At 37.3% G+C, this 27,446-nt stretch overlaps 1 protein-coding gene across 1 annotated transcript in view; it reads right to left on the bottom strand.

Moving 5' to 3' along the window:
• Positions 1–1,199: 1,199 nt before the first annotated feature.
• TBX19 (T-box transcription factor 19) overlaps positions 1,200–27,446 on the bottom strand; it is a 41,537-nt gene continuing 15,290 nt past the window's right edge. The window contains exons 2-8 of the mRNA XM_051999007.1: positions 26,051–26,315; positions 15,630–15,764; positions 13,957–14,018; positions 11,867–11,928; positions 8,189–8,377; positions 5,970–6,099; positions 1,200–3,818 (exon numbers count right to left, since the gene is read on the bottom strand). Of these exons, the coding sequence (XP_051854967.1) occupies positions 3,581–3,818; positions 5,970–6,099; positions 8,189–8,377; positions 11,867–11,928; positions 13,957–14,018; positions 15,630–15,764; positions 26,051–26,315 (1,081 nt within the window). The 3' untranslated portion in view covers positions 1,200–3,580. The remainder of the gene's footprint in view (positions 3,819–5,969; positions 6,100–8,188; positions 8,378–11,866; positions 11,929–13,956; positions 14,019–15,629; positions 15,765–26,050; positions 26,316–27,446) is intronic.

The raw sequence follows: 27,446 nt of genomic DNA on the forward strand, positions 1-27,446 counted from the left end.
AACAGATTTTTTTGACAAGGGACCCAGAGCTAGGTGACACAGCTTAATGAAAATGGCAAAAACTTGGAAAAATGGTATTCTTTCAAGACTAGTTAAGTTCTGAACAATTTAAGAATAATTAAAGGTAGAAATTTCCAGGCATCCAAGCAGAACTCTTACCCTATTGGAGGACCCAAGTCTGAACAATTGAAAAGTGGTTTCCTTTTAGTCCCCTCAAAATGGGTCCCCTCCATCTTAAGGATGGAGCATTTTGGCTTTACTCATGAACATGGAGGGAGCAGATTTAGCTACAATTGGTACCTCTTGGGTGTGTATGCAGCACTAGTAATCCATCACAGAACCATCACTAGGAATTCTAACACCTGGAGCAAGGAAACAAATTCAGCTGAGAGAGAGAAAGAGATGAATCATCGCCCAGAGAGGCTAGTCTGGAGCACAAAGGGATTGGAGGAACACATAGGTGAGCCTTGGGATGATCCAACCACTGGTATATCAACGGGAATAAAGGGTATGATTCATCCTTTCCCCTACTGTTCATCAATCAGTGACCTCAGATGATGTCCTTTTCCAGGAGACCCACTTCCTCAAACACACACACACACACACACACACACACACACACACACATACACATCCTTTACAAAGGAAAAGGCTATGAAATATGAGACACATGGATATTACCATCACCAGCAGCTCCACTAGATATAATTCTACTTCATCAGACATAAAGGCTTATGGATTTTCTTTTCAGGTATTTATTTTCCAGTACTTGTATGGGAGAAGGCTTGTGTGTTTCCATACTTAGAGGAATATTGTGGGACTACTGATTCCTATTTCAGACGGAAGGGAAGAACACAGCAATCCGTTTTGATGTTGAGGCATCTGAACTGTGTGACCAATGAAGGCATAGATTGATTTTCTTTAGCATTGATTATATGAGGAAAAAGTATATATAAGACTCAGGACTGTAAGCAGATTTGGACAGAGGACATGCCATACCTTGGATACCATGGAGTAAGATAGAATGTGATTCAATAAATATGTTTGCTGGGACATATCTGCTATGGGACTTTATCACCCCAAAGAAGCCATTAAAAATGTGGCAATGCCAAAATTCTAAAATAAATGTTTATTATCCTAAATAAAATAAATTATCAATGAATTTTATTAGATAAAAATGATTTAAAAGAACAGCCAGCTTGAAAGTAAGTCAAAAATCATTTATTGTTTACTGTAGGTCAGGTACAATGCTAAGTGCAGAAGATAAAAAGAAAAGCAATCATTCTTCTTGTGCAATGAATGGGGCAAGTGATATAAACAACCATTGACTTTGAAATGAGGAGACAAGATTTATAACCAAAGTGGCACAAACAATGGAGAAAATACTGGATTTGGTATCAGGAGACATGAGTTGAAATTCAGTCTCTTATTCTATAATTGTGTGACCTAAGCCACTTCTCTAGGGCTTCATTTCCTGAGCTATCAAATGAAGGAACTGCACTGGATGAACTCTAAAATTCCTTCCACCCATGAATCTATGATCCTAAATCCTGTGTGCCTCTTATTCTTATTCATATGTCCAGTAGTTAAAGTGAAAGTGAAGAAAAAAACTGAATTTCCAATTCATCAATGTGGTCTTAGTCAAAAGGTTAATAAGGAATACAGAATAAAGCAGGTTGAAACCATCATCCGGAGATGACAACCTCAGTTTCCTTTCTTGATGTTGTTGTTGTGTGTTGCAAATGACTAGATGGACTTCTACCAAAGTAGGAGATGTGATGAGAACCTAAATAAAAAATGGTTTTGCCACTTCTAGATGACCCTGCCTCTTGTAGTCCATCAGCCCTATTCCTCTCCCTGCTGTAGGCTAAAGATCATTGCATCCAAGGTTCCAGGAATTGAAATCCACCTAGATATAACTTTGTTTCTCCGGAATCAGGTATCTCTATCTCTTTTGACCTAAATTCATCTTCCACTGCCTTCTACATCATAATTTGAGGTATCATAGATTAGAATACAAGCCTCCTTTTTTATGTGCATTAAAAGATACCCATAAAGACTTATTTTTAGCATTATTGATTACTCCTAACTCCAAAGACAATGGAAGTCATAAGGAAGCATTTTCCAGACATGGCCAATGTGTGGGTTTGTTTTGCTTAAAAATAATTCCTTGTTACAAGGGAAGGTTCCTGGTGGCCAGAAGCATGGGGAAGTCATTGAGAAGGGACTGCAAGGTTTAAAAAAAAAAAAAAAAAGAATATATTTTTTTTAAAATCTTAAGTCCTCAAAGCTATTACAATAGACTAGGAATAAATAATACCAGGAATAACAAGCTTCAGTTGTAGCTCAGATGAGAAGCCCAGGACCATCATTTAGCATTTTTTTAGGTTCCAAAATTTGCACTCTCACAGGGATACATTTGACAGAGCTCTCCTCCTCCTCTTTGCTAGCCAGTTCTAACTTCATTTTTCCTTCCTCATCCTGACACACTGATATCAATGATAACTGATTATTTTTTTTTCCCTTTCTAACTGTAAGTTCAGAATATCCCTTCTTAGGATCTTCATCCTCAAAGCCAAATGCAAATAAGCACCCTTGGCCCCAGCATACTTTGTTTATGAGCATTCACTTATTCATGGTGCATAAGGAATTCACTCAAAAAAATTTTTGTTGAATAAATGAATAAACAAGTCAGAGAAGAGGTTAAGTCATGGCCAAGTCTTCATGACACCATTTGGGATTTTCTTGGCAAAGATACTGCAGTGGTTTGTCATTTCCTTATGTAGCTCATTTTACAGATAAGGAAACTGAGGCAGAGGATTAAGTGATTTACATAGAATCACTCAGCTATCAAGTGTCTGAGGCTAGATTTGAACTCAGGAAGATGAACTCAGACTAAATTTCAACTCCTGACTTCAGGAGAAGCTCTCTATCCACTGTACCACTTAGTTCACAGAGTAACTGGTACTAACAGTAACTCTGTAGGAGTAAAACAGTTAAAGAAAAAGTTAAGGAAATGGTACACAATCAGCCTTATCTTAACTATTGGATTGAATCTGAGAGAAAAATGTTTGAAATGCATACAACTAGGTAGGATATACCTAAAATGCAACTGTCCCCAGAGTTTCAGAACTATAATTCTTTATAGTTATTCCTCTTGACTCATGAAAAACTTGGCCAAAAATATCCAATAAATTACTAACAATAATATCTAGCAGCATTCCCATACACAAACACACACAAAACTCTCCATACTACTTTGTCTTCAAAAGATAATTGAAGTTTAGTCTCCCCTATCTGTTCTGAGCATAGAAAGGGGAAGCCTAAAGTAATTTTAACATTTTAACATATTAACCTAACTCAAAAAACTTATTATACTCATTCCAGCTTTCCCAATTCATCCCAATGTTAGAGTACTAATCTTCCTTCTCCCCTCAGCGAGATAATTTGTCTCCTTTAAGAAAAGAGAAAGAATCATTTGCAGTCTGATCCATTTGGATTCATCAGATATAGTTTCAGTATATGCCCCCCCCCAGGTCTTAATTTTCAGATTTGAGAAAATATTTCCCCCCTCCCCTCATCAGAAGGAATGGGATGTTACTGATGTCCATGTGGACACAGCAATGCTGGAGAGGGAGGACTCCCCCATGGTATCCATGCTGGCACAAGTGGGTACTTGGATGGGGGTCACGGAAGAGGGTGGGGAGAGAGCTGTATTGCCTAGGAGAAATGTGCCCGAAGAGCTGGAATGCACAGATGGGCCTGGGTCAGCAGAACTCCCAGCGCTGTTACTGATGGTCCATAGGCAAGGGTAGTGACTGCAGGGGAAAACAGCACCATGAAGAGTAAGTCCTAATGGCACACTACAGATGGAGGATGGCAACAAGCCTGCCAAAAGCATAAAGAGAAACACAAGCAGCATGATGGAAAGCACAGACTGAGGAAGGGAGAGCCTTGGCTTTTTCTAACTTTAGCTCTGTCATGGATTTAGAAAAGCCAAAAGGCGCAGAGTGGTACAGTGGAAAGAGCAGTGGACTGGGTGTTAGGGTCATGGAACCAGCTCTGCCATTGCTTGACCATGTGAGACTGGTTCTAAGAAGCCCCACAGTCCCTCTCCTGCATGAAAAAGAAGGCTCACTTGCTTTTTCTAGGTAGCTGGGTTTATGTTGAAATATATCCCATGGAGCATATGCTGGTAAATTTGGCTTCTCCTGCCATGACCGTGTCACGGAGTTAGACATCTTGCTTTGTCTTCTTATTTTTAGAGCTATAATGAAACTAGAACCTATGATAACCTCCAACCAATGCTCTATTTAATATCTATTGTAGCCACACTTTTCATATTGATAGCATGGATGGGCCCCATAGACATTTCCAAGTAATAACATGGAAAGAATTTATGGGAATTGTGTTGTATCTGTGTTTTCTTTCACTTTGCTTTGCTTTGCCTATAGACTGCCATGTCTTTCAGTATCGGGTTTTCTTCAAGACTTCACTAGAATTTCTTTTCAATATCTAGCTAGTTTCCTTCAAAACAAGTGCCATGTCCTATATGAAGTCTTTCCTGATTCCTCCCAGATGTGTGTCCTCCTTACAAAAATTACTCTTACTTTATTTTGTACATACTTTTGTTCCCTCTAATAAAATATAAGCTTCCAGAGGAAAGGAACTGCTTTATTTTTCTTTTATTTTTCTAACAGTGCCTGGTGCATAGTAGTTGCTTAATAAATATTTGTTAATTGTTAATTGTTGATTGGGTTGTAGTTATTATACTTAGATAATTAACATCATATATATAATCCCAATGCAGAAAAGCATTTTGTCAGTCCTATGATTGGAAAGAAACTCCAGAAGTAATCTAACCCATCCTTTTGCTCTCCCGGCTTATATTTTATCTCAGGCAAACTGATACTTCTCTTAATGTCCAGGAAAAAAAATTAGCTTCCCTTCATTGCCCATCCTAGTGTCTCATAGTCTTTCCCTCCAGAGAAATTTCTTTACCTCATTTCCTCCCATAGTCTTATCCACCTTCTTCTCCTTTAATCTTGATCACCCAAACCATATTCCACCACATGTTCCTAACTTTTTTTTAGTAAGTCTACTTATCTCAATGCACATCATTACTCCCTATGGGGGAGAAATTACCAGACACTCTTACTTCCTTCTCACTGCTATCTTTCTATCTTCTCTGAGTTACATCAAGACTTTATGCTCCTTGCTCTTGGTATATTTTATTGTGCTTTTCTTAAATTTCAAAATTCTTGCACCTACTATAAGTTTCTTCCCTTAGCAGTCATTTAATAAATAACTACCGAGTAAATGAGTAAGTAAATGAATGAATGAGTAAAACATCCCTGGTGTAGTTTATCCTGGCTAGTATTTCATTTGGGATATTCTAATTACACATATTGCCAGTATGGTAAGGATCTCTTATTAGACCCTACTTTTTTTGTTCACATCCATGGAAGAGGCAAGAGTAAAGAAGTTGGCTTGCTGACAATTCAGAAAAAAACAAAGAAGAAGGTTGTCTAATTTATAATTTACCTTCTACTTCTAATTCTCACATTTTTCTCAGTCAATCTCCATCTGACATCCTGGAGGATTTTATGCCTTAGATTGACTTGAAGACAAGGAGTTCAGACTTGAGTTTCTCCCCATCCTCCTGCTTAAAGCTGACTCAGAATAAAGCAGAATGCAGCAGTGAGCCCATATTTTTTCCAATTTCTGGGAAGAAAAAGAAAGACCTCTCCACCTTCACCTCAGTTACTCAATTCCATCCCTTCTCCCACCATGGTCAATATTAGGGTCTAGATCAAGCCAACTTCTGATACTAGAGAAAGGAAGCGAAGGCAGCTAGCAAGGAGGGGTCCATGATTGGATTTCTAAGCAATGAATCCGCTTACACATCCAGAGTGCCCATGGAAATTTCCATAATAGCAAGTGCACATGCTCTGCTTGATTGGCCTTACCTGGGGCGGGGAGAGGCTGCTCCGTTGGTATGGGGGACTGAGAGCGCATGGGGAGTGGAGGATAGAGAAGTCCAGCTGTTGTTTCCAGAAAAAACTTGCAGGCTATTGCTTGAGCTCTCTATCAAGTTCACTTTGGGGAAATTACAATAATTGGGCTCAGGATGCAGATAGAGGGCTTATAAGATTAATGACATTATCACTAACTGGAACATCATGCCTTATGCTACGGACACATCAGATTTTTTATACTTCAGGACTCATTTAGGAACAAAGTACAATTGGAATTTCCTTAAGCTGTGCCCAGGAGTCATAAACAGCTCAGCTAAGACTTCTTGTGTCCAAACTCTCTTTCCCTTCCCCAGGAAAAAAAGAAGGAAGAAAGGGAAAAGGGAGAAAGAAAGGAAGGAAGGAAGGAAGGAAGGGAAAAGGAAGGAAGGAAGGAAGGGAAAAGAAGGAAGGAAGGAAGGAAGGGAAAAGGAAGGAAGGAAGGAAGGAAGGGAAAAGAAGGAAGGAAGGAAGGAAGGAAGGAAGGAAGGAAAAGGAAGGAAGGAAGGAAGGAAGGAAGGAAGGAAGGAAGGAAGGAAGGAAGGAAGGAAGGAAGGAAGGAAGAAGGAAGGAAGGAAGGAAGGAAGAGAGGAAGGAAGGGAGAGAAAGAAGAGAAGAAAGGGAGGGAAGGAAAAGAGAGAAGGAAGAAAGGAAAGGAGAGAAGGAGAGTGGAAGGGAGGGAGGGAGGGAAGAAGGAAGGAAAGAAGGGAGGGAGGGAGAGAGAGAAGGAAGAAAGAATTTAGTGCCTATGTAACAGTAAAGCCATGTAACAATTTGGATTCTATTGCTACACTTTCTCAGGTTTAAACAGTTTCTCTATGGGAGTAATCAGCAAAGCAGGAAGCAATAGACTAAGTTTTAAGAAATAGAGATTCTTTCTTTTAAGCAATTGGAAACCTGTATTTGTGGAAAGATAATAGTATCCATAAAAAAAAGCAAGACAAAAGTACTTAAAGTTTGGTGTTCTTGCATGTATTCTCCAGCATTCTGCAGTAGAGTAGGGGGGAAACATTGGATTTTAATCCTGAGGTCCTGGATTAGAGCTTTAATTCTGCCATTTATTTTGTTATTTTGGACAAATCACTTCACTTCCCCAGAGTTCAATTGTTAAAATGAAAGTGTTGGACTAGATGATCTTCAAGTCATTTTTCAGTTTCTAAGTCTACGATACTAGGCTGAAGTGGAAAGGGCTCTGCTTTTGAAGTCAGAATGTCTGGGTGTGAGCCCCAATTTTTAATAATAACTAGCCATTTTACTCTAACCTCCCTGAACTTCATTTTCCTTAACTCTGAAATGGGGACAGTAACATTTTCACTACTTACAAAAACCAGATCACCCTTTGTTAACTTAAAGCACTATATAAATATAAATTTTTAATATTGATATCATAGTCTTATGGATGGAAAGAATTTTAAAGGAGGTTCTGACTTCCAAGAAAGTGTAAAACCCAGGATGAAATGCAAAGCCTGGGTGTGCATTAATCATACCAAGACTGAGACATTCGATGGGTCTACTACCTCCCAGAGACCATGTTTATAGCCTCTAGTGCCCAAATTTGTAAGTTCCCATCAATCGATGTAGCCATAGAGGAGACACATGATGAATTAAATGGGAATGCTCCATGAGTCAGCCATGTGTATTCTGAAACTATCCAAAGCATAGTACTGTATGGGATTTAGAAAAAATGGGTTCAAATCCCATCTTCAACCCTTCCTTAGCTATGGCACCATGAGCAAGTGACTAAAACTCTCTGTGTCTCCCTAAATATAACATAGAAATAACGTCTATAGTATCTACCTCACAATTGCTGAGGTCAAGTGAAATAATGTACATAAAGTACTTTGCAAATCTCAAAGTTTTAAATAATTATCAGTTATTATTATCATTGTTATTATCATTGACATCAATCAGCCTAGAGCAAGTCCCTTCACAATCAAAAAAAGATAAATATACATTTCTCTAAATACTGTGAGCATAACTATAGGGTATTTTTTCAGAACAATCATATTTTACTAAATATATCTATATGTATGTGTTGGGGGGGGGTTGTGTTTTTTGCTGAAAAAAATACCAGGTAGGGGGTGAGGGAGAAAGCTGCTAACTTCAGTCTTCCTTCATACATATCTGTTTGTTTTATCCCCATTGCCCTTGGGCATCATTAACAGGTCACACACCTGAGGAAGAATGGTTTCTATGCATGTAAGGAGGAGGGTAGGGAGCTGTCCTGTGTCCATGGAGACCAGAGTAGTGTTCACAGCCATGGTGGGAGTGGGGAGCAGCCAAAGGCAGGGGAGCAGGGTACTGGTAGTTGGAGTTTCCTGATGTGCACACTGCATCTGGATTAGAAATAAGCCAACCTCCTACTGAAAAAGACAAAGAAAGAAAGCAAAAACATGTTTTAGCCCCCAAATTAGATGGCAAGCTATGTAATGATTCCATTCAACACATATTCATTGGCAGGGAGAGAAATGGGAAAGCCGGGAGGATGGGGTATGTTCAGAAGGGTGTATCTCTCCCTTTGCATGATTAGGTGAGTAGAATCCCTTGCTTTCATGTAGTTCACAAATTACATTCATAATTATATGTTTATTTGTATTTATGTACACAATTATATGTTGTATTATATTTCTAATATAATGTTATATTAATATAATTTACAACATATCTATTTATATAATATATTTATTATATATTATTATATTTCTCTGTGTCAATTACCCAATTCTACCATCTCCTTTATTTCCTAATAAAATTGGCCTGTGTGAAAATGGTTCGATATTCTTCATCAGCCCTCTCTACCAAATCCACAAGATTCCCTAAAACCATTCCTAAGCAGCACAATAACAATGTCACTTTGCAAGTGAGCTGATTGTGATAAAAATGCAGTCATCTCTGACTTGAGCCAAATAAACCAGATAAAACACTCATTTTCCTAAAAGAAACTTGGGAGACATATATATTAAGTGCTTTGCTGAGATTAATGAAACATAGATAAGAGGGAATCCTGATGTTTGTGCATAGCGGATAGAACTTTTATGTGGACCACAATATATGTAAGGTTATACAAATATTTATAAATGCAAAGCATTCACATATTGTCTCTTTAGAAAATACCCATCACTTGGAAAATACCATCCATATCCAGAGAAAGAATTTTGGAGACTAAATGCAGATTGAGGCATGCTATTTTCACTTTTTTTGTTGTATGCTTTTTCCTTCTCGTAGATTTTTCCCTTTTGTTCTCATTTTTCTTTTACAACATGACTGATATGGAAATATGTTTAAAACATATGTACATGTATAACATATCAAATTGCTTGCTGCCTTGGGAAGGGGGGTGATGAGGAAGGAAGGAGAAAAAAATGGAGATTCAAAGTCTTGCAAATAACGAATGTTAAAAATTATCTTTACATGTAATTAGAAAAATAAAATATTATTGAGAAAAAAATCCATCAATGGAGATGTCTTTCAGACTGTGCTATCATTCCTGAAGTGATATTAGAACACTGATTAAATGGCCACTCTAATTTAGGACAGGAAACAAAAAAACCCACAATTGCATTCATCTTAGGGATCTCCTAAAATACCTTTCCTTCTTCATTTCTGCTTATTGAATCCTGCTCTTCCTTCAAGACCCACCTTTGATGCCACTTCCTCCATGAAGTCTTTCTTGATGTCTCCTAACTAGTTATCTCCCAGATGAAAATGTCAGTTCTCTTTCTAGGTTTTTTTTGGAGTTAAGTCTTGATCTTTCCCTTTGCCCCTATCACATTTACCTTGTATCATACTTCTTTATCTATTTAAGCACTGTTTCAGCAAAGTGCTTTCCCTTTTATTTTTTGGAATGACCAGTCACAAAAGGAAAGGGTCTAGAGAGATGAAGCAGAAATTTGTGACTCTCTTAAGCATCCTCAAACCAGAAGTGGTAGTGCAGGTCTAAATAAGGGAAAACCCTCTAGGGGCTGCAGCATAGAGAAGGAGCTCTCAGTATGATGTCTTGTAACCCCTCGTCCTCAAGAGAGGAACAGGAATTAAATAAAAAACATCAGAGAGAATTTGCAGTGACCCTAGGATTAAGGAATTCTTCTTAGGAAGTGGCTGCTGTCGTTTCAGACATTGGAACCAGGAATTTTTTCCACTGCCTAGTAAGATCACTGGTTTCCCCTTCTCTGCTATTTGGTGATTGAAGTGGGAAGACGAGGAGGGGTGGAAGGGTCTGATGGACCAGAAGCAAAGCAGGAGCAGCTTGAGTTAAATATCCTGCCCCATGATTGATCAGAAAACCAGATTTGAGCCCATCAGAGCAAAGTCCTACTCACTGGGCTGGGGGTTGCTCAGGATGGGTTTGAAAAGAAAAAAAATAATGACCTCTGTTTTGCACAGACTGAATTTGAGATAGCTCCAGGATATCCAGTTTGAAATATTCAATAGGTAGTTTTTGATGTGGCCATTCAGAAGGCCCATGATGGTCCTTTCTTTTTTGCTACTGTTTTTTAAAGTTCCCTTCCACTTGGTAACAGTGAGAAAAAGATGGTTACTAAGCTACAATAGTAGCATTGGTAACTGCCATCCCGGTTCTTGAGTAGATGAGTAATAAGAAGGTAGTTTGTTGTGGATTGGACCTTGGGAAGCACACTAGACTACAGTTTGATTTAATTCTCCTTAGGTAGAGTAACCTAAAACTCAGAAGTGGTCCTACTCAATAATGTCCTATTCTTTGGGCTTCTCAGACTGAAGAACACTCTAAAAGATGGGAGTCACCATGGACCTTAGGTAGAACCCTAAGGTTTCTTATCATCCTATCAACCAGATAAAAGAAATCTCCCACACCCAAAACAAAATCTCCTAAATCTACTCTGCAAACATATATTTATACTCCCGAACTTGAACAGGGCTTGAGGCTAGTGTGATAGCATACGGTCTCTCATTCTCAGCCTATACCCTTTCACCAAAGACAAGAAGTATCTTTACCATCAGTCAATTCAAACTGCCTGAAAATCTGGGATCTTCCTCTAAAAAGAGAAAGAGCATTACCAACTTAGCTCATTCACTGCTTTCTCTAATCTTTCAGGTTCTTTGCAAGTCTTAAGGCCATTTTTACATCACACTGAATCTTACCTGAGATGTCAAAATGATGCTATTTATGATTTACTTTTTTAAAAACCAAGCTACAGATATTAAGAAGTAGAATCCAAGACAAGTGTGGGAAAACTAAAGCAATATTGGAATATCAAAGTCATGGATCTGGTTTTGTCATCTGAAAACTGTACTGAGCTCAAGACTAGTGTTAAAATAGCAAAAGCAAAGAAAGCAGAAGGGACCCTCCAGAAAGCACTTTGGGGACTCCTAATCTCATCACCATGTAAATCTTAGAGTTTAAAGGCTCTTACTTAGCTTGGAGTCTCTAAAGTTTTTTTTTTTAATCTTAATATTGTGATAACTATATTTCAATATAATTTATTTCCTTTGTAACATTTTGTATATGATTTTATGCATTTAAAAATCTTCTTCTGATGAAGGGTTCATGAATTTCACTGGATCACTGTTGAAAAGGCCCATGACATAAAGAAAGTTAAGAGTCTCTACTTTATAGTCATATCATCAAGATCTCCCATGTTAGTAATTTTTGCTCCCAGACCTTCATTAATCTTCAAGATGACAAAACTCTAGACATCACTAGGAGTTCTGGAAAAGGTATAAATGTCCTTGAATTGGCAGAATACTAAATTGGGCCCTGTTGGAAGGTTTTACTTTACCTTAATCAATCAAAACAACTTATTCAATTGAGTACATAGGGAGAATTCCTCTAGATTACATTTATCTATGACTTGTAAACATTCCATAAAACTTACAGTGGGAGTATGTAATATGCTGACCCTCTGAGATAACTTCTGGAGCATCTTTTGGATGGTTTCTGAAAGAAGAAAAAGAATGGTATCTGATTTCCTCATTCTTCAGGATTCTTCCTAAAAGAACTCATGGTACCCCCTTATCCCCACCCATTACCAATATGCCAAACATTCTCCCAGGTGCTTCTCTCTCACTTATCCCAACCAGGGCATTAATTTAATTTTATGGACAAAATAGAGCACATACAACTCTCAGTTATCCACAGACACTTCCATTGAAATTGTTACAGTCCCAAGAGTTCCATAGTGCTCTGTTGCAAGAATTCTCAGTAAAATAGGGAGGATCTCAGCAGCTTTTGTCAAGTATGTCCCTGTTGCTGATCTTGTAACAAAATGACATCACTTTTGAAATGATTTGCTGTTTCTGTGCCCAAAATTTCAGGCAGCTTGCAGTCCAGTCCAGTGCAAAGAAAAAAAATGCAAGAAAAAAATCACCCCATTACATGTGACCTCCTAAAAATTTTCAAGGGTTCCCTATTGCCTCTAAGATAAAGTACAAATTCCTTTTTTTCCAATCTATTTCTCATTACTCCCCATTGTCAAACTCTCCAAGCCAGCCAAAGTGAACTAGTATACCCTAAGGTCATTATATAGTCTCCTGTCTCTATCCATGAGCAAGCATACCCCGCATACTCCAGCACTGGCTGGAGTAATCCTTTACTTTTCAACAATGTGTTATTTAAGTACCATCCCCTCTGTGAATGTAATTTTCATCTCTTCAAATTAAAAAATGATCTCTCCTTCATTTTTCTTAGAGTTTTTTGTCTTAATTTCTCCTTTGCCCTAATAGATACTAGTTTGTACCATATGTCACTCCTATGGCACCCTAGCATTTTCCTTTTCTTTTTTTTTTCTTAGTCACAGTGCCTAGCCCTAGGGATGGGGGATTAGGAAGGAAGGATATAAGTTGTAAAAAGATAGACTTGGATTTGATTTTGAGGGAAAAATCTTAATAATTGGAGCTAGATACCAGTGGGTTCCCCTTATTGGAGGTCTTCAAGCAAAGCCTGGAGAGCTACTTACTGAGTATGTTATAGGGGAATTCACCTTCCTAGGTATGGTTTGACTGCTGTAAGGTCATTGAAGGCAGAAAATTTTTTATTTTTGTTCTTGTAGTTCCAGAACAACATGGGGAAATAGTAGGAGCTTAATGAATGTTTACTAATTTACACACACACACACACACACACACACACACACACACACAAATATACACACTGTAGCCCCAGGGAGAATTTTCTTGCATTGTTTTTTTTTTTTCAGAATGGAAAAGAAAGGCAGAAATGGAATACATTCACAGTGAAAATTAACATTCAAATCCAGAGGTTTCTGCAGGCCTTCTGTCCAGTTAACAGAGACTTCAGAGAATCATATCATTTTTAGAACAGTAAGAGAAAATCAAATTAATAGGATTTATTATCCAAATATCCAAATTATCCAAAATAATTGGATTTATATCATAATTTATCTTATAGATTTATATTTATTTATACTATATTTATTATATTGCATATTTATTTTATAGATGGAGAAATTGAGACTAAGGTTATGTAATATACCTAATGTCATACAGCAGAAGAGCTAAGACTTTATTTGGAACCTCAGAGCTTATTCTATTACATCATACTATTTCCCATTACCCAAGTTTCCTAGGCAATTGATGCAAATTAAGACTAAGTAAAAACTGAGTTCAAAAATTTGAATTATGTAATACTGTCAAACACCTACTTGCATACTCAAATTGGACTAGCAAAGTATTTCCAAATAGAAGTCTTGATAGTCTGTTATTAAGGAAAAAATTAAAAATCTGGAATTACTACATCAGTGATTTCTATTTAAATAGGGGCTTTAAAAGTACTTGAAAGATCATTCATCCTCTTCAACCATACTGATATTTAACTAGCTTAGCAAGCCCTTTCTTCATAGATGATCCAAAGGTAAGGTCTAAGATACTTCCTGTCAAAATAATCACAGATTCTACATTTGCAGAATTTAAACTTGAGATTTCCTTGCGATCATAAACATCTACTCACCGTTCCTTGGCATCCAAGAAAGCTTTGGCAAATGGATTATACTTGATTTTGAGTGCTGTTATCTTGGATTTGCAAAAATAAAAATAAACCAGCATTAGTGGAGAAAATAATAAATGCTTGTGTGGCACTATGGCATTATATGCTTTACAATTATTACGTCATTAGATCTTCACAACAGTCCTGGAAGGCAGGTGCTATTATTTTCCCCTCCTTACAGTTGAGAAAGCTTCAGAAATGAAATGACTTGCCTAAGTTAATAAGTGTCTGAATTTGAACTCAAATCTTCCTAAACCTAAGCTCTGGGCTTTATTCATTCAACTGCCTAAGGTAGGCTGGAGTATAAACCAGATACTGTATTTACTCTCTTGAACTATTGTGAAACTAACTTTCAACTTCTCTCTTACCAAATACCTTCTCTCTAGCCTGCAGATGGTCACATCTCATCCATGATATTTGGGAAAAAATGAAAATTGCAGCTTTACCCTAGACTTCAATATTAAAAGATGAGGCACAAGGAGGAAACAAAGACTGGCCCCCAGATTCTTTACACCCCAGCTTAGATACATTAGATAAAACTATCCTGTAACACTTACCTATTTATTTGGGCAAATTGATACTTAGTAAAATAAAAATAATGTTACTTCACACTGGAGGGTGACAGGCTAATTTTGAAAACTTAGAGAAACAAACCTTTTTTGTACTGATTTCTATAAGCCTACACTAAGTAACTGAGCAAAGGATATACCTCCTGCATTGACTTGTCTCACCAAGATTAATGGGGTTTGTGGCAGTGCTGGTGCTTTGCTGTGCCTTTCCAATGACTCAACTAGCAAGTGGATGCTACTCCAGCTACTGTCAGGGTAAGGAAAAGAGAGGAAAGGTATTCATCCTAATGGGTAAGTCAAGCATGGCCTTATGTTCAGATATTTATACCCTACACTCAGAACTAGAGATCTTTAGTTCCAGGGAAACCCTTAGAGATTGATTGGTCAGTCCAACTTCCTTTTACAGATGATGAAATCAAGTAAGAGGTGAAGAAATTTGCCCAAAAATAACATGGTGTGGGCAAAAGACTTTGGATTTAAAGTCTTGGGCTTAGAAAGATTTAGGTTCAAATTCAGACATTTGCATTTATGCAAAGAGTTCAGCATTATCTGTTAGAGAAAGTGAGGGAGAAAGAAAGGATCAAGAAAGATAAACAGAAAAGTAGATTAAAAACTGGCCTGACAAGGGAAAGGAAATCCAGGTTTAAGTTCGGTCACATACCTCTCTTGGATCACTCAAACCCTTCACTAGTCTTATCTCTCTCTGCCCCCTAATATCCAAGAAACATTCTTGAATTTTAGAAACCTGCTTATTTTGTTGATTCAAGGAGCTGTGATTTCCAGGAGTGAACACTCCTTTCACTGACACAGATCTCAACCCTCACATAGACAGTGAAAAAAAAAAAAATCATCATCTGTGGCCAGTCTTCTGGTGATGAACTTTTCTCATTTGATTAGATTGATCTTCAGGAAAGACACATGATCTTTCTTGTTCAGTTGGATCTTACCTTCTGCTAGATCTTACCTTCAGCTAGGTGCCTTTGCCACATGATGTAGCGTCATCCCTAAGAGCCATCACTACATCTTCCTGGCATGGAAATAAAAGGGGCACAGGCTACACCCACCTACCTCCTCATTCTGATAGGCAGTCACAGCTATGAACTGAGTTTCAGGAAAGGAGCAATTCATCACCATTCGATGAGTATTGCCAACTCGAACAATGTGAACCTGGGGCTCATATTTATGCAGAGAGTTCAGCATTATCTGTTGGAGAAAGAGAGAAAAAAAGAAAGAGAAGATCAAGAAAGATAAACAGAAAAGTAGATTAAAAACTGGGCTATCAAGGGAAAGAAATCCAGGTAGCTCCATCACATATTGGATCACTCAAACCCTTCACCAAGAAGTTCACTACAGCAGTAGAGAATTTTCATTCAAAGCCACTAGTGGTGAAGGCCTCCCTTGTGCTCGGTTATATTTCTCACATAGTACTTTACAATTAAAGTAACCTTACAAATAACTGCTCTTTGAAGGCAAGTAGCAGCCTTTTAAAGAAGAGGTACAGAGAAGATTGATTTCACTTATTTTACTATGCCTGCTTTCCCCATGGAAGGAGAAAGTCAGACTTGTAATTTCTTTTATTTTTTTTTAATTATAAGAAGACAGCTAAATGATACAATAGAAGAAGCATTAAGTCTAAAGTGAGGAAGATCTGATTTCAAATCTAACCTCAAGCAATTAACCTCTGTCTGCCTTAGTTTCCTTGATTATGGAATAGCTCCTACCTCACAAGGATGTTGTGAGGATTAAAAGGGATAATATTTGTAAAGCACTTAGCATAGTACTGCCACATAGCAGGTAATACCATATAAATATCGGCTATTATTACATAGTAAGTGATTAATAAATGTTTCCCGAATAAAAGGTTCATGTTTATTTTGTAGTACAATTGGAAAAAAAGCCCTGGGGCTAAGATATGGACGTTTACCTCCTTGAGTGGAAACATTTAAGTGGTATGGTAGATAGAGTGACAGGCTTCCATTCAGAAAAGGCTTGGATTCAAATGTAGCCTCAGCTATTAACTGTGCAACCCTAGATAAGTCATTTAAATTCTCTTAGCTTCAGTTTCCTCCATGATAAAATAAAGATTATGATAGCACCAATATCCAGGATGGTCATGAGGATCAAATGGAATAGCATTTAAAAAGCACCTGATATATAATTGGTACTATATAAATGCTCATTTCCTTCTTTTGAGGTCAATGATAGTTTCATTTTTTTAATCTTTTGTTCACACGATGCCTTGTATGTGAGGAGGGTTTGTTGAGTTAACTTGATGCATACTTTTTTTTTCTTTTTCTTTTTTTTTTATCTTTATTTAATAATTACTTTATATTGACACTCGTTTCTGTTCCGATTTTTTTTTCCCTCCCTCCCTCCACCCCCTCCCCTAGATGGCAAGCAGTCCTTTATATGTTGGATATGTTGCAGTATATCCTAGATACAATCTATGCTTGCAGAACCGAACAGTTCTCTTTTTGCATAGGGAGAATTGGATTCAGAAGGTATAAATAACCCGGGAAGAAAAACAAAAATGCAGATAGGTCACATTCGTTTCCCAGTGTTCTTTCTTTGGGTGTAGCTGCTTTTGTCCATCATTTATCAATTGAAACTCAGGTCTCTTTGTCAAAGAAATCCACTTCCATCAAAATATGTCCTCATACAATATCGTTGTCGAAGTGTATAATGATCTCCTGGTTCTGCCCATTTCACTTAGCATCAGTTCATGTAAGTCTCGCCAGTCCTCTCTGTATTCATCCTGCTGGTCATTTCTTACAGAACAATAATATTCCATAACATTCATATACCACAATTTACCCAGCCATTCTCCAATTGATGGGCATCCATTCATTTTCCAGTTTCTAGCCACTACAAACAGGGCTGCTACAAACATTTTGGCACATACAGGTCCCTTTCCCTTCTTTAGTATTTCTTTGGGATATAAGCCCAATAGAAACACTGCTGGATCAAAGGATATGCACATTTTGATAATTTTTTGGGCATAATTCCAGATTGCTCTCCAGAATGGTTGGATTCGTTCACAACTCCACCAACAATGCATTAGTGTCCCAGTTTTCCCGCATCCCCTCCAACATTCATCATTATTTTTTCCTGTCATCTTAGCCAATCTGACAGGTGTGTAGTGGTATCTCAGAGTTGTCTTAATTTGCATTTCTCTGATCAATAATGATTTGGAACACTCTTTCATATGAGTGGTAATAGTTTCAATTTCATCCTCTGAAAATTGTCTGTTCATATCCTTTGACCATTTATCAATTGGAGAATGGCTTGATTTCTTATAAATCTGAGTCAGTTCTCTATATATTTTGGAAATGAGGCCTTTATCAGAACCTTTAACTGTGAAAATGTTTTCCCAGTTTGTTGCTTCCCTTCTAATCTTGTTTGCATTAGTTTTATTTGTACAAAGGCTTTTTAATTTGATGTAATCAAAATTTTCTATTTTGTGATCAGTAATGGTCTCTAGTTCATCTTTGGTCACAAATTTCTTTCTCCTCCACAAGTCTGAGAGATAAACTATTCTATGTTCCTCTAATTTATTTATAATCTCGTTCTTTATGCCTAGGTCATAGACCCATTTTGATCTTATCTTGGTATATGGTGTTAAGTGTGGGTCCATGCCTAATTTCTGCCATACTAATTTCCAATTATCCCAGCAGTTTTTATCAAATAATGAATTCTTTTCCCAGAAGTTAGGGGCTTTGGGTTTGTCAAACACTAGATTGCTATAGTTGACTATTCTGTCTTGTGAACCTAGCCTTTTCCACTGATCCACTAATCTATTTCTTAGCCAATACCAAATGGTTTTGGTGACTGCTGCTTTATAATATAATTTTAGATCAGGTACAGCTAGGCCACCTTCATTTGATTTTTTTTTCATTAATTCCCTTGAGATTCTTGACTTTTTATTGTTCCATATGAATTTTGTTGTTATTTTTTCTAGATCAATAAAATATTTTCTTGGAAGTCTGATTGGTATAGCACTAAATAAATAGATTAGTTTAGGGAGTATTGTCATCTTTATTATGTTCGCTCGGCCGATCCAAGAGCACTTAATACTTTTCCAATTATTTAAGTCTGACTTTATTTGTGTGGAGACTTTTTTATAATTTTGCTCATATAATTCCTGACTTCCCTTTGGTAGATAGATTCCCAAATATTTTATGGTATCAACAGTTATTCTGAATGGAATTTCTCTTTGTATCTCTTGCTGTTGGGTTTTGTTGGTGATGTATAAAAATGCTGAGGATTTATGGGGATTTATTTTGTAGCCAGCTACTTTGCTAAAATTATGAATTATTTCCAATAGCCTTTTAGTAGAATCTCTGGGGTTCTCTAGGTATATCATCATATCATCTGCAAAGCGTGATAGTTTGGTTTTCTCATTGCCTACTCTAATTCCTTTAATATCTTTCTCGACTCTTATTGCCGAGGCTAGTGTTTCTAATACGATATTAAATAATAATGGTGATAGTGGGCAACCTTGCTTCACTCCAGATCTTACTGGGAAAGGTTCCAGTTTTTCCCCATTGCATATGATGCTTACTGATGGTTTTAAATATATGCTCCTGACTATTTTAAGGAAAAGTCCATTTATTCCTATGCTCTCAAGTGTTTTTATTAGGAATGGATGTTGGATTTTATCAAATGCTTTTTCTGCATCTATTGAGATGATCATGTGGTTTTTGTTTGTTTGGTTATTGATATAGTCAATTATGCTAATAGTTTTCCTAATATTGAACCAGCCCTGCATTCCTGGTATAAATCCTACTTGGTCATAGTGTATTATCCTGGTGACAATTTTCTGTAATCTTTTTGCTAATATTTTATTTAAGATTTTAGCATCAATATTCATTAGGGAGATTGGTCTATAATTTTCTTTCTCTGTTTTCAGCCTACCTGGTTTAGGTATCAGTACCATGTCTGTGTCATAAAAGGAGTTTGGTAGGACTCCTTCCATCCCTATTTTTTCAAATAGTTTATATAACATTGGAGTTAATTGTTCTTTAAATGTTTGGTAGAATTCACATGTAAATCCATCTGGTCCTGGGGATTTTTTCTTAGGGAGTTGATTGATAGTTTGTTCTATTTCTTTTTCTGAGATGGGACTGTTTAGGATATTTACTTCTTCCTCTGTTAGTTTGGGCAAGCTATATTTTTGGAGGTATTTTTCTATTTCATTTAAGTTGTCGAATTTATTGGCATAAAGTTGGGCAAAGTAACTCCTAATTATTGCTCTAATTTCCTCTTCGTTAGTGGTGAGTTCTCCCTTTTCATTTTTAAGACTAACAATTTGATTTTCCTCTTTCCTTTTTTTAATCAGATTTACTAAGGGTTTGTCTATTTTGTTGGTTTTTTCATAGAACCAACTCTTAGTTTTATTAATCAATTCAATAGTTTTTTTACTTTCAATTTTATTGATCTCACCTTTTATTTTTAGAATTTCAAGTTTAGTGTTTGACTGGGGGGTTTTAATTTGTTCCTTTTCTAGCATATTTAGTTGCAAACCCAATTCATTGACCTTCTCTTTCTCTATTTTATACAAATAGGCCTCTAGAGATATGAGATTTCCTCTTATTACCGCTTTGGCTGCATCCCATACATTTTGGTATGATGTCTCATTATTATCGTTTTCTTGGGTGAAGTTATTAATTATGTCTATGATTTGCTGTTTCACCCAATCATTCTTTAGTATGAGATTATTTAGTTTCCAATTATTTTTTGGTCTACTTTCCCCTGGTTTTTTGTTGAATGTAATTTTCATTGCATCGTGGTCTGAAAAGGATGCATTTACTATTTCTGCCTTACTGCATTTGAGTTTGAGGTTTTTGTGTCCTAATATATGGTCAATTTTTGTATAGGTTCCATGAACTGCTGAAAAGAAAGTGTATTCCTTTCTGTCTCTATTACATTTTCTCCAGAGATCTATCATATCTAACTTTTCTAGTATTCTATTTACCTCTTTGACTTCTTTCTTATTTATTTTGTGGTTTGATTTATCTAATTCTGAGAGTGCAAGGTTAAGATCTCCCACTATTATAGTTTTACTGTCTATTTCTTCTTGCAGCTCTCTTAGTTTCTCTTTTAAGAATTTAGATGCTACCCACTTGGTGCATATATGTTTAATATAGATAGTGCTTCATTATCCATGCTACCCTTTAGCAAGATATAGTGCCCTTCCTTATCTCTTTTAATTAGATCAATTTTTGCTTTAGCTTGATCTGAGATCAGGATGGCTACCCCTGCTTTTTTGACTTCACCTGAAGCATAGTAGATTTTGCTCCAACCTTTTATCTTTAACCTGCATGTATCTCCCCACTTCAGGTGTGTTTCCTATAAACAACATATTGTAGGATTCTGGCTTTTAATCCATTCTGTTAACCGCTTCCTCTTTATGGGGGAGTTTACCCCGTTCACATTTATGGTTAGAATGACCAATTCTGTATTACTTGCCATCTTGTTAACCCCGGTTTATGCTTTTCTCCCTTCTTTCCCCTTTCCCCCCCCCTTCCCAGTATTAAGCTTGTGAGCACCACTTGCTTCTCACAGCCCTCCCTTTTTAGTGTCCCTCCCCCCGCCTTAGAGTTCCTCCCCCTATCTTACCCCTTTCCCTCCCAGTTCCCGTATTCCCTTCCGCTTAGCTTATTCCTTCCCTTTTCACTTTTCCCTTCTCACTTTTCAATGAGGTGGGAGAAGTTTCACTATAGATTGAATATGTCTTAAGATTTTTCACTTAAAGCCAATTCTGAAGGCAGTAAGATACCACTATATTCATCCCCCTCCATTCTTTCTCTCAGATATAATAGGTTTCCTATGCCTCTTCATGAGATGTACTACCCCCACTTTACCCTTTTTCTGATACAATGTCCTTTCCATATCAATTTCTAGAACAAGGTATACATGTATTCTTTATTCATCTATATAGTCAAAATATAGTTCCCAAGATTAATCTTTACCTTTTTAGATTTCTCTTGAGTTCTATATTTGTAGATCAAATTTTTTGTTAAGTTCTGGCTTTTTCATCAAAAATGGATGAAATTCGCTTACTTCGTTGAATGTCCATCTTCTTCCCTGGAAAAAGATGCTCATTCTCGCTGGGTAAGTTATTTTTGGTTGCATACCAAATTCCTTAGCCTTTTGGAATATCATATTCCAGGCCCTTTGATCTTTTAATGTGGATGCTGCCAGATCCTGGGTGATCCTTATTGTGGCTCCTTGATACTTGAATTGGGTTTTTCTAGCTGCTTGCAATATTTTTTCCTTCATCTGAGGGTTCTGGCATTTGGCCACTATATTCCTTGGTGTTTTGATTTTAGGATCCCTTTCAGTGGGTGATCGATGAATCCTTTCAATGTTTATTTTTTCCTCTGTTCCTATGACTTCTGGGCAGTTCTCTTTGATAATTTCCTGGAAGACAGTGTCCAGGCTCTTTTTTTCATCATGTTTTTCTGGAAGTCCAATGATTCTCAGATTGTCTCTCCTGGATCTGTTTTCCAGGTCTGTTGTCTTCCCCAGAAGGTATTTCACATTTTTCTCCATTGTTTGATATTTTTGGATTTGCTTGACTGATTCTTCTTGTCTCCTCGAGTCATTCAATTCCACTTGTTCAATTCTGATTTTCAGTGAAGTGTTCTCTTCACTCACTTTTTTAAAATCTTTTTCTAATTGTCCAATTGAGTTCTTTTGTTCTGTGGAATTTTTTTCCATTTCGCCAATTTTGTTTTTTAGAGAGCTGTTTTCTGTTTCCAGTTCACCAATCCTATTTTTCAAGGATTTTACTTCTTTATCCACTCTCTCTTTAACTGACTTCTCCAGGCTCTTTTGCCAAGCCTCCCTCTCCTTTTCCCAAGCTTCCCTCTCCTTTTGCCAAGCCTCACTCTGCTTTCCCCATTTTTCTTCTAGCTCCCTTGTGAGAGCCTTTTTAATCACTTCTATGAGGTTCATCTGTGCTGAGGAACAGATGCTCTCATCCTTTGGGGATTCACCTGGGGACTGCCTGTTTTTAGTCTCCTCAGGATTTAGAGTCTGCTCTCTATCTGTGTAGAAGCTGTCAAGGGTTAAAGTCCTCTTCAGCTTCTTGCTCATTCTGTCTAATAATCAGAGACAAACTACCCAAGAAAAACAGAAAAAACTGGAGTCTTTCTTTGGGGGAGGGGCTGGGTGTGTTACCGAGCTTCCTCTCCAGACTGCAGGGGGCAGCAGTGAGGCACTAGCAGGACTGTGTGCGCCTGAGCCCAGAGCGTGCTGAGTCACTGAGGGGGGGGAAGGGGGGGGCGGCCAGGTCCCGGGAGACTCCAGCTGTTTGGGGTTGTGTTCTTCACCCCCGGTGTTTTTAGCTTCTCTGCTGGGCTGCTGACTTGCTGCCAAGGCAAAGTATCCAAACCTGTAGCAAAGCTCTCCCCGCAGAGACGGCTGCGATCACTCCCCACCCCCTCTCCAGTCTGCTCCCGTGCTCTCACTGCCGCTGCCCGCCGCCTGCGCCCGATCTAAAACCGTCCCAGCCCTCCAGTAAAGACAGACCTTTCTTGGCGAATCTCAAGGATGGCTTCTCTTGGTAACTATTTGTGGGTTTTTTTTCAGTCAAGCATTAATTCAGAGGCTTGTAATGAAATGGATAGTGAGAGAAAGCGCGGAGCTTATGCAGCTGTGTGCCTCCTCTCCGCCATCTTAACCGGAAGAACCTTGATGCATACTTTATTAGCATCAATACTATTATTGATTCTGCAATGTCTACTGGGTCTGTATCCCAAAGAGATCATAAAAAGGGAAATGGAGTTAGAGGTGTAAAAAATTCTGTAGCAACTGATAGATGCCCATCAATTGGGGAATGGCTGAATAAATTGTGGTATATGAATGTTATGGAATACTATTGTTCTATATGAAATGATGAGCAGGATGATTTCAGAAAGGCCTGGAGAGACTTACGTGAATTAATGTTAAGTGAAGTGAGTAGAACCAGGAGAACATTGTATACAGCAACAACAAGGTTATACAATGATCAATTCTGATGAATGTGGTTCTTTTCAACAATGAGATGATTCAGGGCAATTCTAATAGACTTGTGATGGACAAGCCATCTACATCTATAGAGAGTGAATGTGGAACATAACATAATATTTTCATCTTTTTGATGTTGTTGTTGTTTGCTAGCTTATTTTTTTTCTTATTTTTTCCCCTTCTGATTTTTCTCATGCAGCATGATAAATGTAAAAATGTTTAAAAGAATTGCACATGTTTAATCTATATTGGATTACTTGCTGTCTGGGAGAGGGGAAGGGAGGAAGAAAAATTTAGAACATAAAGTTTTGCAAGGATGAATATTGAAAACTACTTTTGCATGTATTTTGAAAAATAAAAAGTTATTATTGTTTTTAAAGGATATTATTATTAAAGCTTAGTCCACTATACCTAATTCCTTATTATTACCTGTTACATTCTAGGAAATCATTATTTAAGAAAATAAAATCAAAGATTCAGGGTTGTAAAGGACCTTAAAACTCATCTAGTCTAATGCCCCTTTTATTACAGATAAGAAGACAGGTGATTTGCCCAGTCACAAAATTCATAAATAATCAGATCTGGGATTTGAATCCAAGGCACTTAACTCAAAATCCAGCATTTATTTATTGTATCACAAGATCCTGATAACTGCCCCCTCCCCCTTCTTTCTCTCTCTCTCTATGTTTCTGTCTCTGTTTCTCTATTTCTGTCTCTCTGTCTCTCTCTCTCTCTATCTCTCTGTCTTGTCTCTGTGTGTCTCTCATTTTGTCTCTCTCTGGGTCTCTGTGTCTGTGTGTGTGTGTGTGTGTGTGTGTGTGTGTGTGTGTGTGTATTTCTCTATCTCTCCCAGATAAGCACATATTTTTTGGTGGTTAAGAAAATGCAATGGAGTTAGAGGAAAACAGAATACCAGATCAGGAGTCACAAGACCTAGATATAAGTCTGATCTCTGTCACTTAAAGGTCTTGGCTCAGATCCTTTAGCAAGCCAATTAACCCCTCCTGAACCTCATTTTCCCACATTTGTAAAGTTTATGAAGAAGAGGGGAAGAATAGAGAACTAAAGTAAATTGAATCTAATTGGATTTGACAAATGTTTATTAATTTCTCTTTTAAAAATAATATTTTAATTTAATTTTTAAATAATAGTTTATTTTCTCCCAAGAATATGTAAAAATCATTTTTAATATTCTTTGGGGAAGGGGTAAATTTTGAGTTCCAAATTATATTTCTTCCTCTCTCCCTCCCTGAAATGATAAGCAATCTGATATAGGTTATATATGTGCAATCATATACAATTTCTATATTAGTCATTTTGTACAAAAAAAGAGAAAGATTATTAATCTCTTGGTTATTGATCTCTGTGAAGTGTGTACTAATCCAAATGGATGGTAATTAAGGCAAAAATTAGTACTCTCTAACCTGTAGGAAATAGCTTACTTTCTATTAGGAGTGAAAGGGAATAAAAGCTAAAATACAATTAAAAGTAATTTGAGAAGACAGAATACAACAACGAGAATGGCTTTTCTCCTGAAAAAGAGGAGCCATAACTTGGGCAGGACAACTGGGTCTATATCGCAGAGTACCAAAATTTAGAAGGTGCTAATAGAACAGGTCCCACAGTAGGTAGAGAGCCAACTCTGAGATTCTATCTATACATCCCAATACACACATATATACATAAGCATATAAATGTGCAGGTGCATACATATAGCTGCTCATTAGCTTACACACTATGGTTAAAGGTCTTTTTACTTCCCAGTACCTTTCATTACATCTTTGCCTCAAATATCAGAATCTCTGGTTAGGATTCTTTTATCACCAGTAGACAACATGGCATCAATTTTGAAAAGTAGTTGGACAGCCTCAATGGAACCTTGTCCCTGAAGTTCTTTAGTCACTTTTCAAACACAGACACTTTTCAAACACAGTGTTTCTAGCACTCTGATAGCCTTAAAGAGAATATTCCTAATTTAGGGATGTTTTGTTTAGGGTTTTTTTTTCTTTTTCTTCTTCTGAAAACCAAAGCTGATTGAATATTCTATTGATAATTATCCAAAGTGGAAGCTGTAATTATTTCATTCAGGGACAGCTTTTTATTAAGGTACTTACCTATTGCCAACATGCCACTTACACAAAAAAACAAGGGGAATAGCAAAACTCTAATACTCACAAACAATGTTTTCCCCCTCAACTGAAGTCCTATATAAAAGCCTCAGTGCACAAGACAAAACTATGAAAAGGCCCCCATGATTAAGTAAACTACTGCACTACACCCCTCTCTCTCACTCACTCTCCCTTAACATCTGAAAGTCCATTAAAATCTGAAAGCACCAATTAAGAGCTGTTTATTCCTGTTTACATTTGGACTCCAGGGAATAATTGGCTTCTGTGGAATAAGAGCTCTGTGAGGGTCCCTCTAATTGCCTAAATGCACCCTTGATATTTCTTGATTGGTGACTCTTTCAGTCCTACCTGCCCACCTCCATTGAGTTTGTTGGTAAGCTTCACTTTGCTGAAGGAGATAGGGGCTTTCATCCAGTGGGCACCAAAGTTGGGAGAATCTGGGTGTATGTAGACACAGCTGTGGTTGGAAGCTTCGGGTTTGCCGGCTGGCACCCATTCACCGTTGACATATTTCCACCGGTGACTGTCAGTCGGGGTGAAGTCCAGCAGGAAAGAATACATGGCGTTGGGATCCAGCCCAGTTACACTGATCTTCAAGACAGGAAACATGCGTCTTCAAGAGAACAGAGAAGCATGAAATGTTAGAGAAAGAAAGAGCTTGCCGGGTTTGTAGATTGTAGATGGGATCTTGGAGGAAATCTAGGCAAGTAGTATCAAATTCAAACAGAATCAGGAACTACAAAACCCTTCATAAGGATCCCTGCAACTCCACATTGACTTTTTTTTAATTTACTGAAGTAATTGAAGTTAAGTGACTTGCCCAGGATCACACAGTTAAGACTTGTTAAATGTCTGAGAACAGATTTGAACTCAGGTCTTCCTGATTTCAGGGCTGATGCTCTACCCACTGCACCACCTAGCTGCTGCCCTACATTGACTTTTAAAATAACAATCTCTCTCTCTCTCTCTCTCTCTCTCTCTCTCTCTCTCTCTCTCTCTCTCTCTCTCTCTCTCTCTCTCTCTCTCTCTCTCTCTCTCTCATATACACGTATATGTAGTATATATACATACATATATATCTATATATACACATTATTTAAAATATACTTTATGTTGCTGTGTATTTTGTTAACTATTTCCCAATTACATTTTAATTTATTTCTGGTTACACTTGATAAAGTTGAGCTAAATGGCATGTTTGACACCTCTGACCTAATTCAACCAACTCATTTTATAGATGGGAAAAATGAAGGTTAGGAACTTGTTCATAGTTACCCCACTAATTAAGGGCTAAGCTAAGAACCAGAGCTGTGACTTGTTAAATCATGGTCATTCCCACATCATGCTGCCTCAAGTCAAAAGTTCTAGCAGGATAATATACTCTAACATTATGACTTTGGAAAGGCTCTACAATTTTTTTTAAACCATGGAATCAAGCTTAAAAATATATATTTAACTGAGAACAAGGCTTTTAAAATAAAAACAGGCTTCTTGTTCTGTTATTTTGCTTGTTTATTAACATTTTAATTTATATTTTAAGATAGAAAAATAAGCCATTTATACTCTTTATTTATAGGGTGACACAATGGATAGAGGGAGGACTCAAGAAAACCAAATTTCAAATCTGACCTCATGATACTAGCTGTGTGACCCTATGCAAATTGCTTAATTCTGTTTGCCTCAGTGTCCTCTTCTCCAACTCAATAGCCACCAACACCAACTTATTTGCTTTTAGGGGTGGAAA

The sequence above is a fragment of the Antechinus flavipes genome, chromosome 4 (assembly GCF_016432865.1).
Source record: "Antechinus flavipes isolate AdamAnt ecotype Samford, QLD, Australia chromosome 4, AdamAnt_v2, whole genome shotgun sequence".
Classification (NCBI taxonomy): domain Eukaryota; kingdom Metazoa; phylum Chordata; class Mammalia; order Dasyuromorphia; family Dasyuridae; genus Antechinus; species Antechinus flavipes.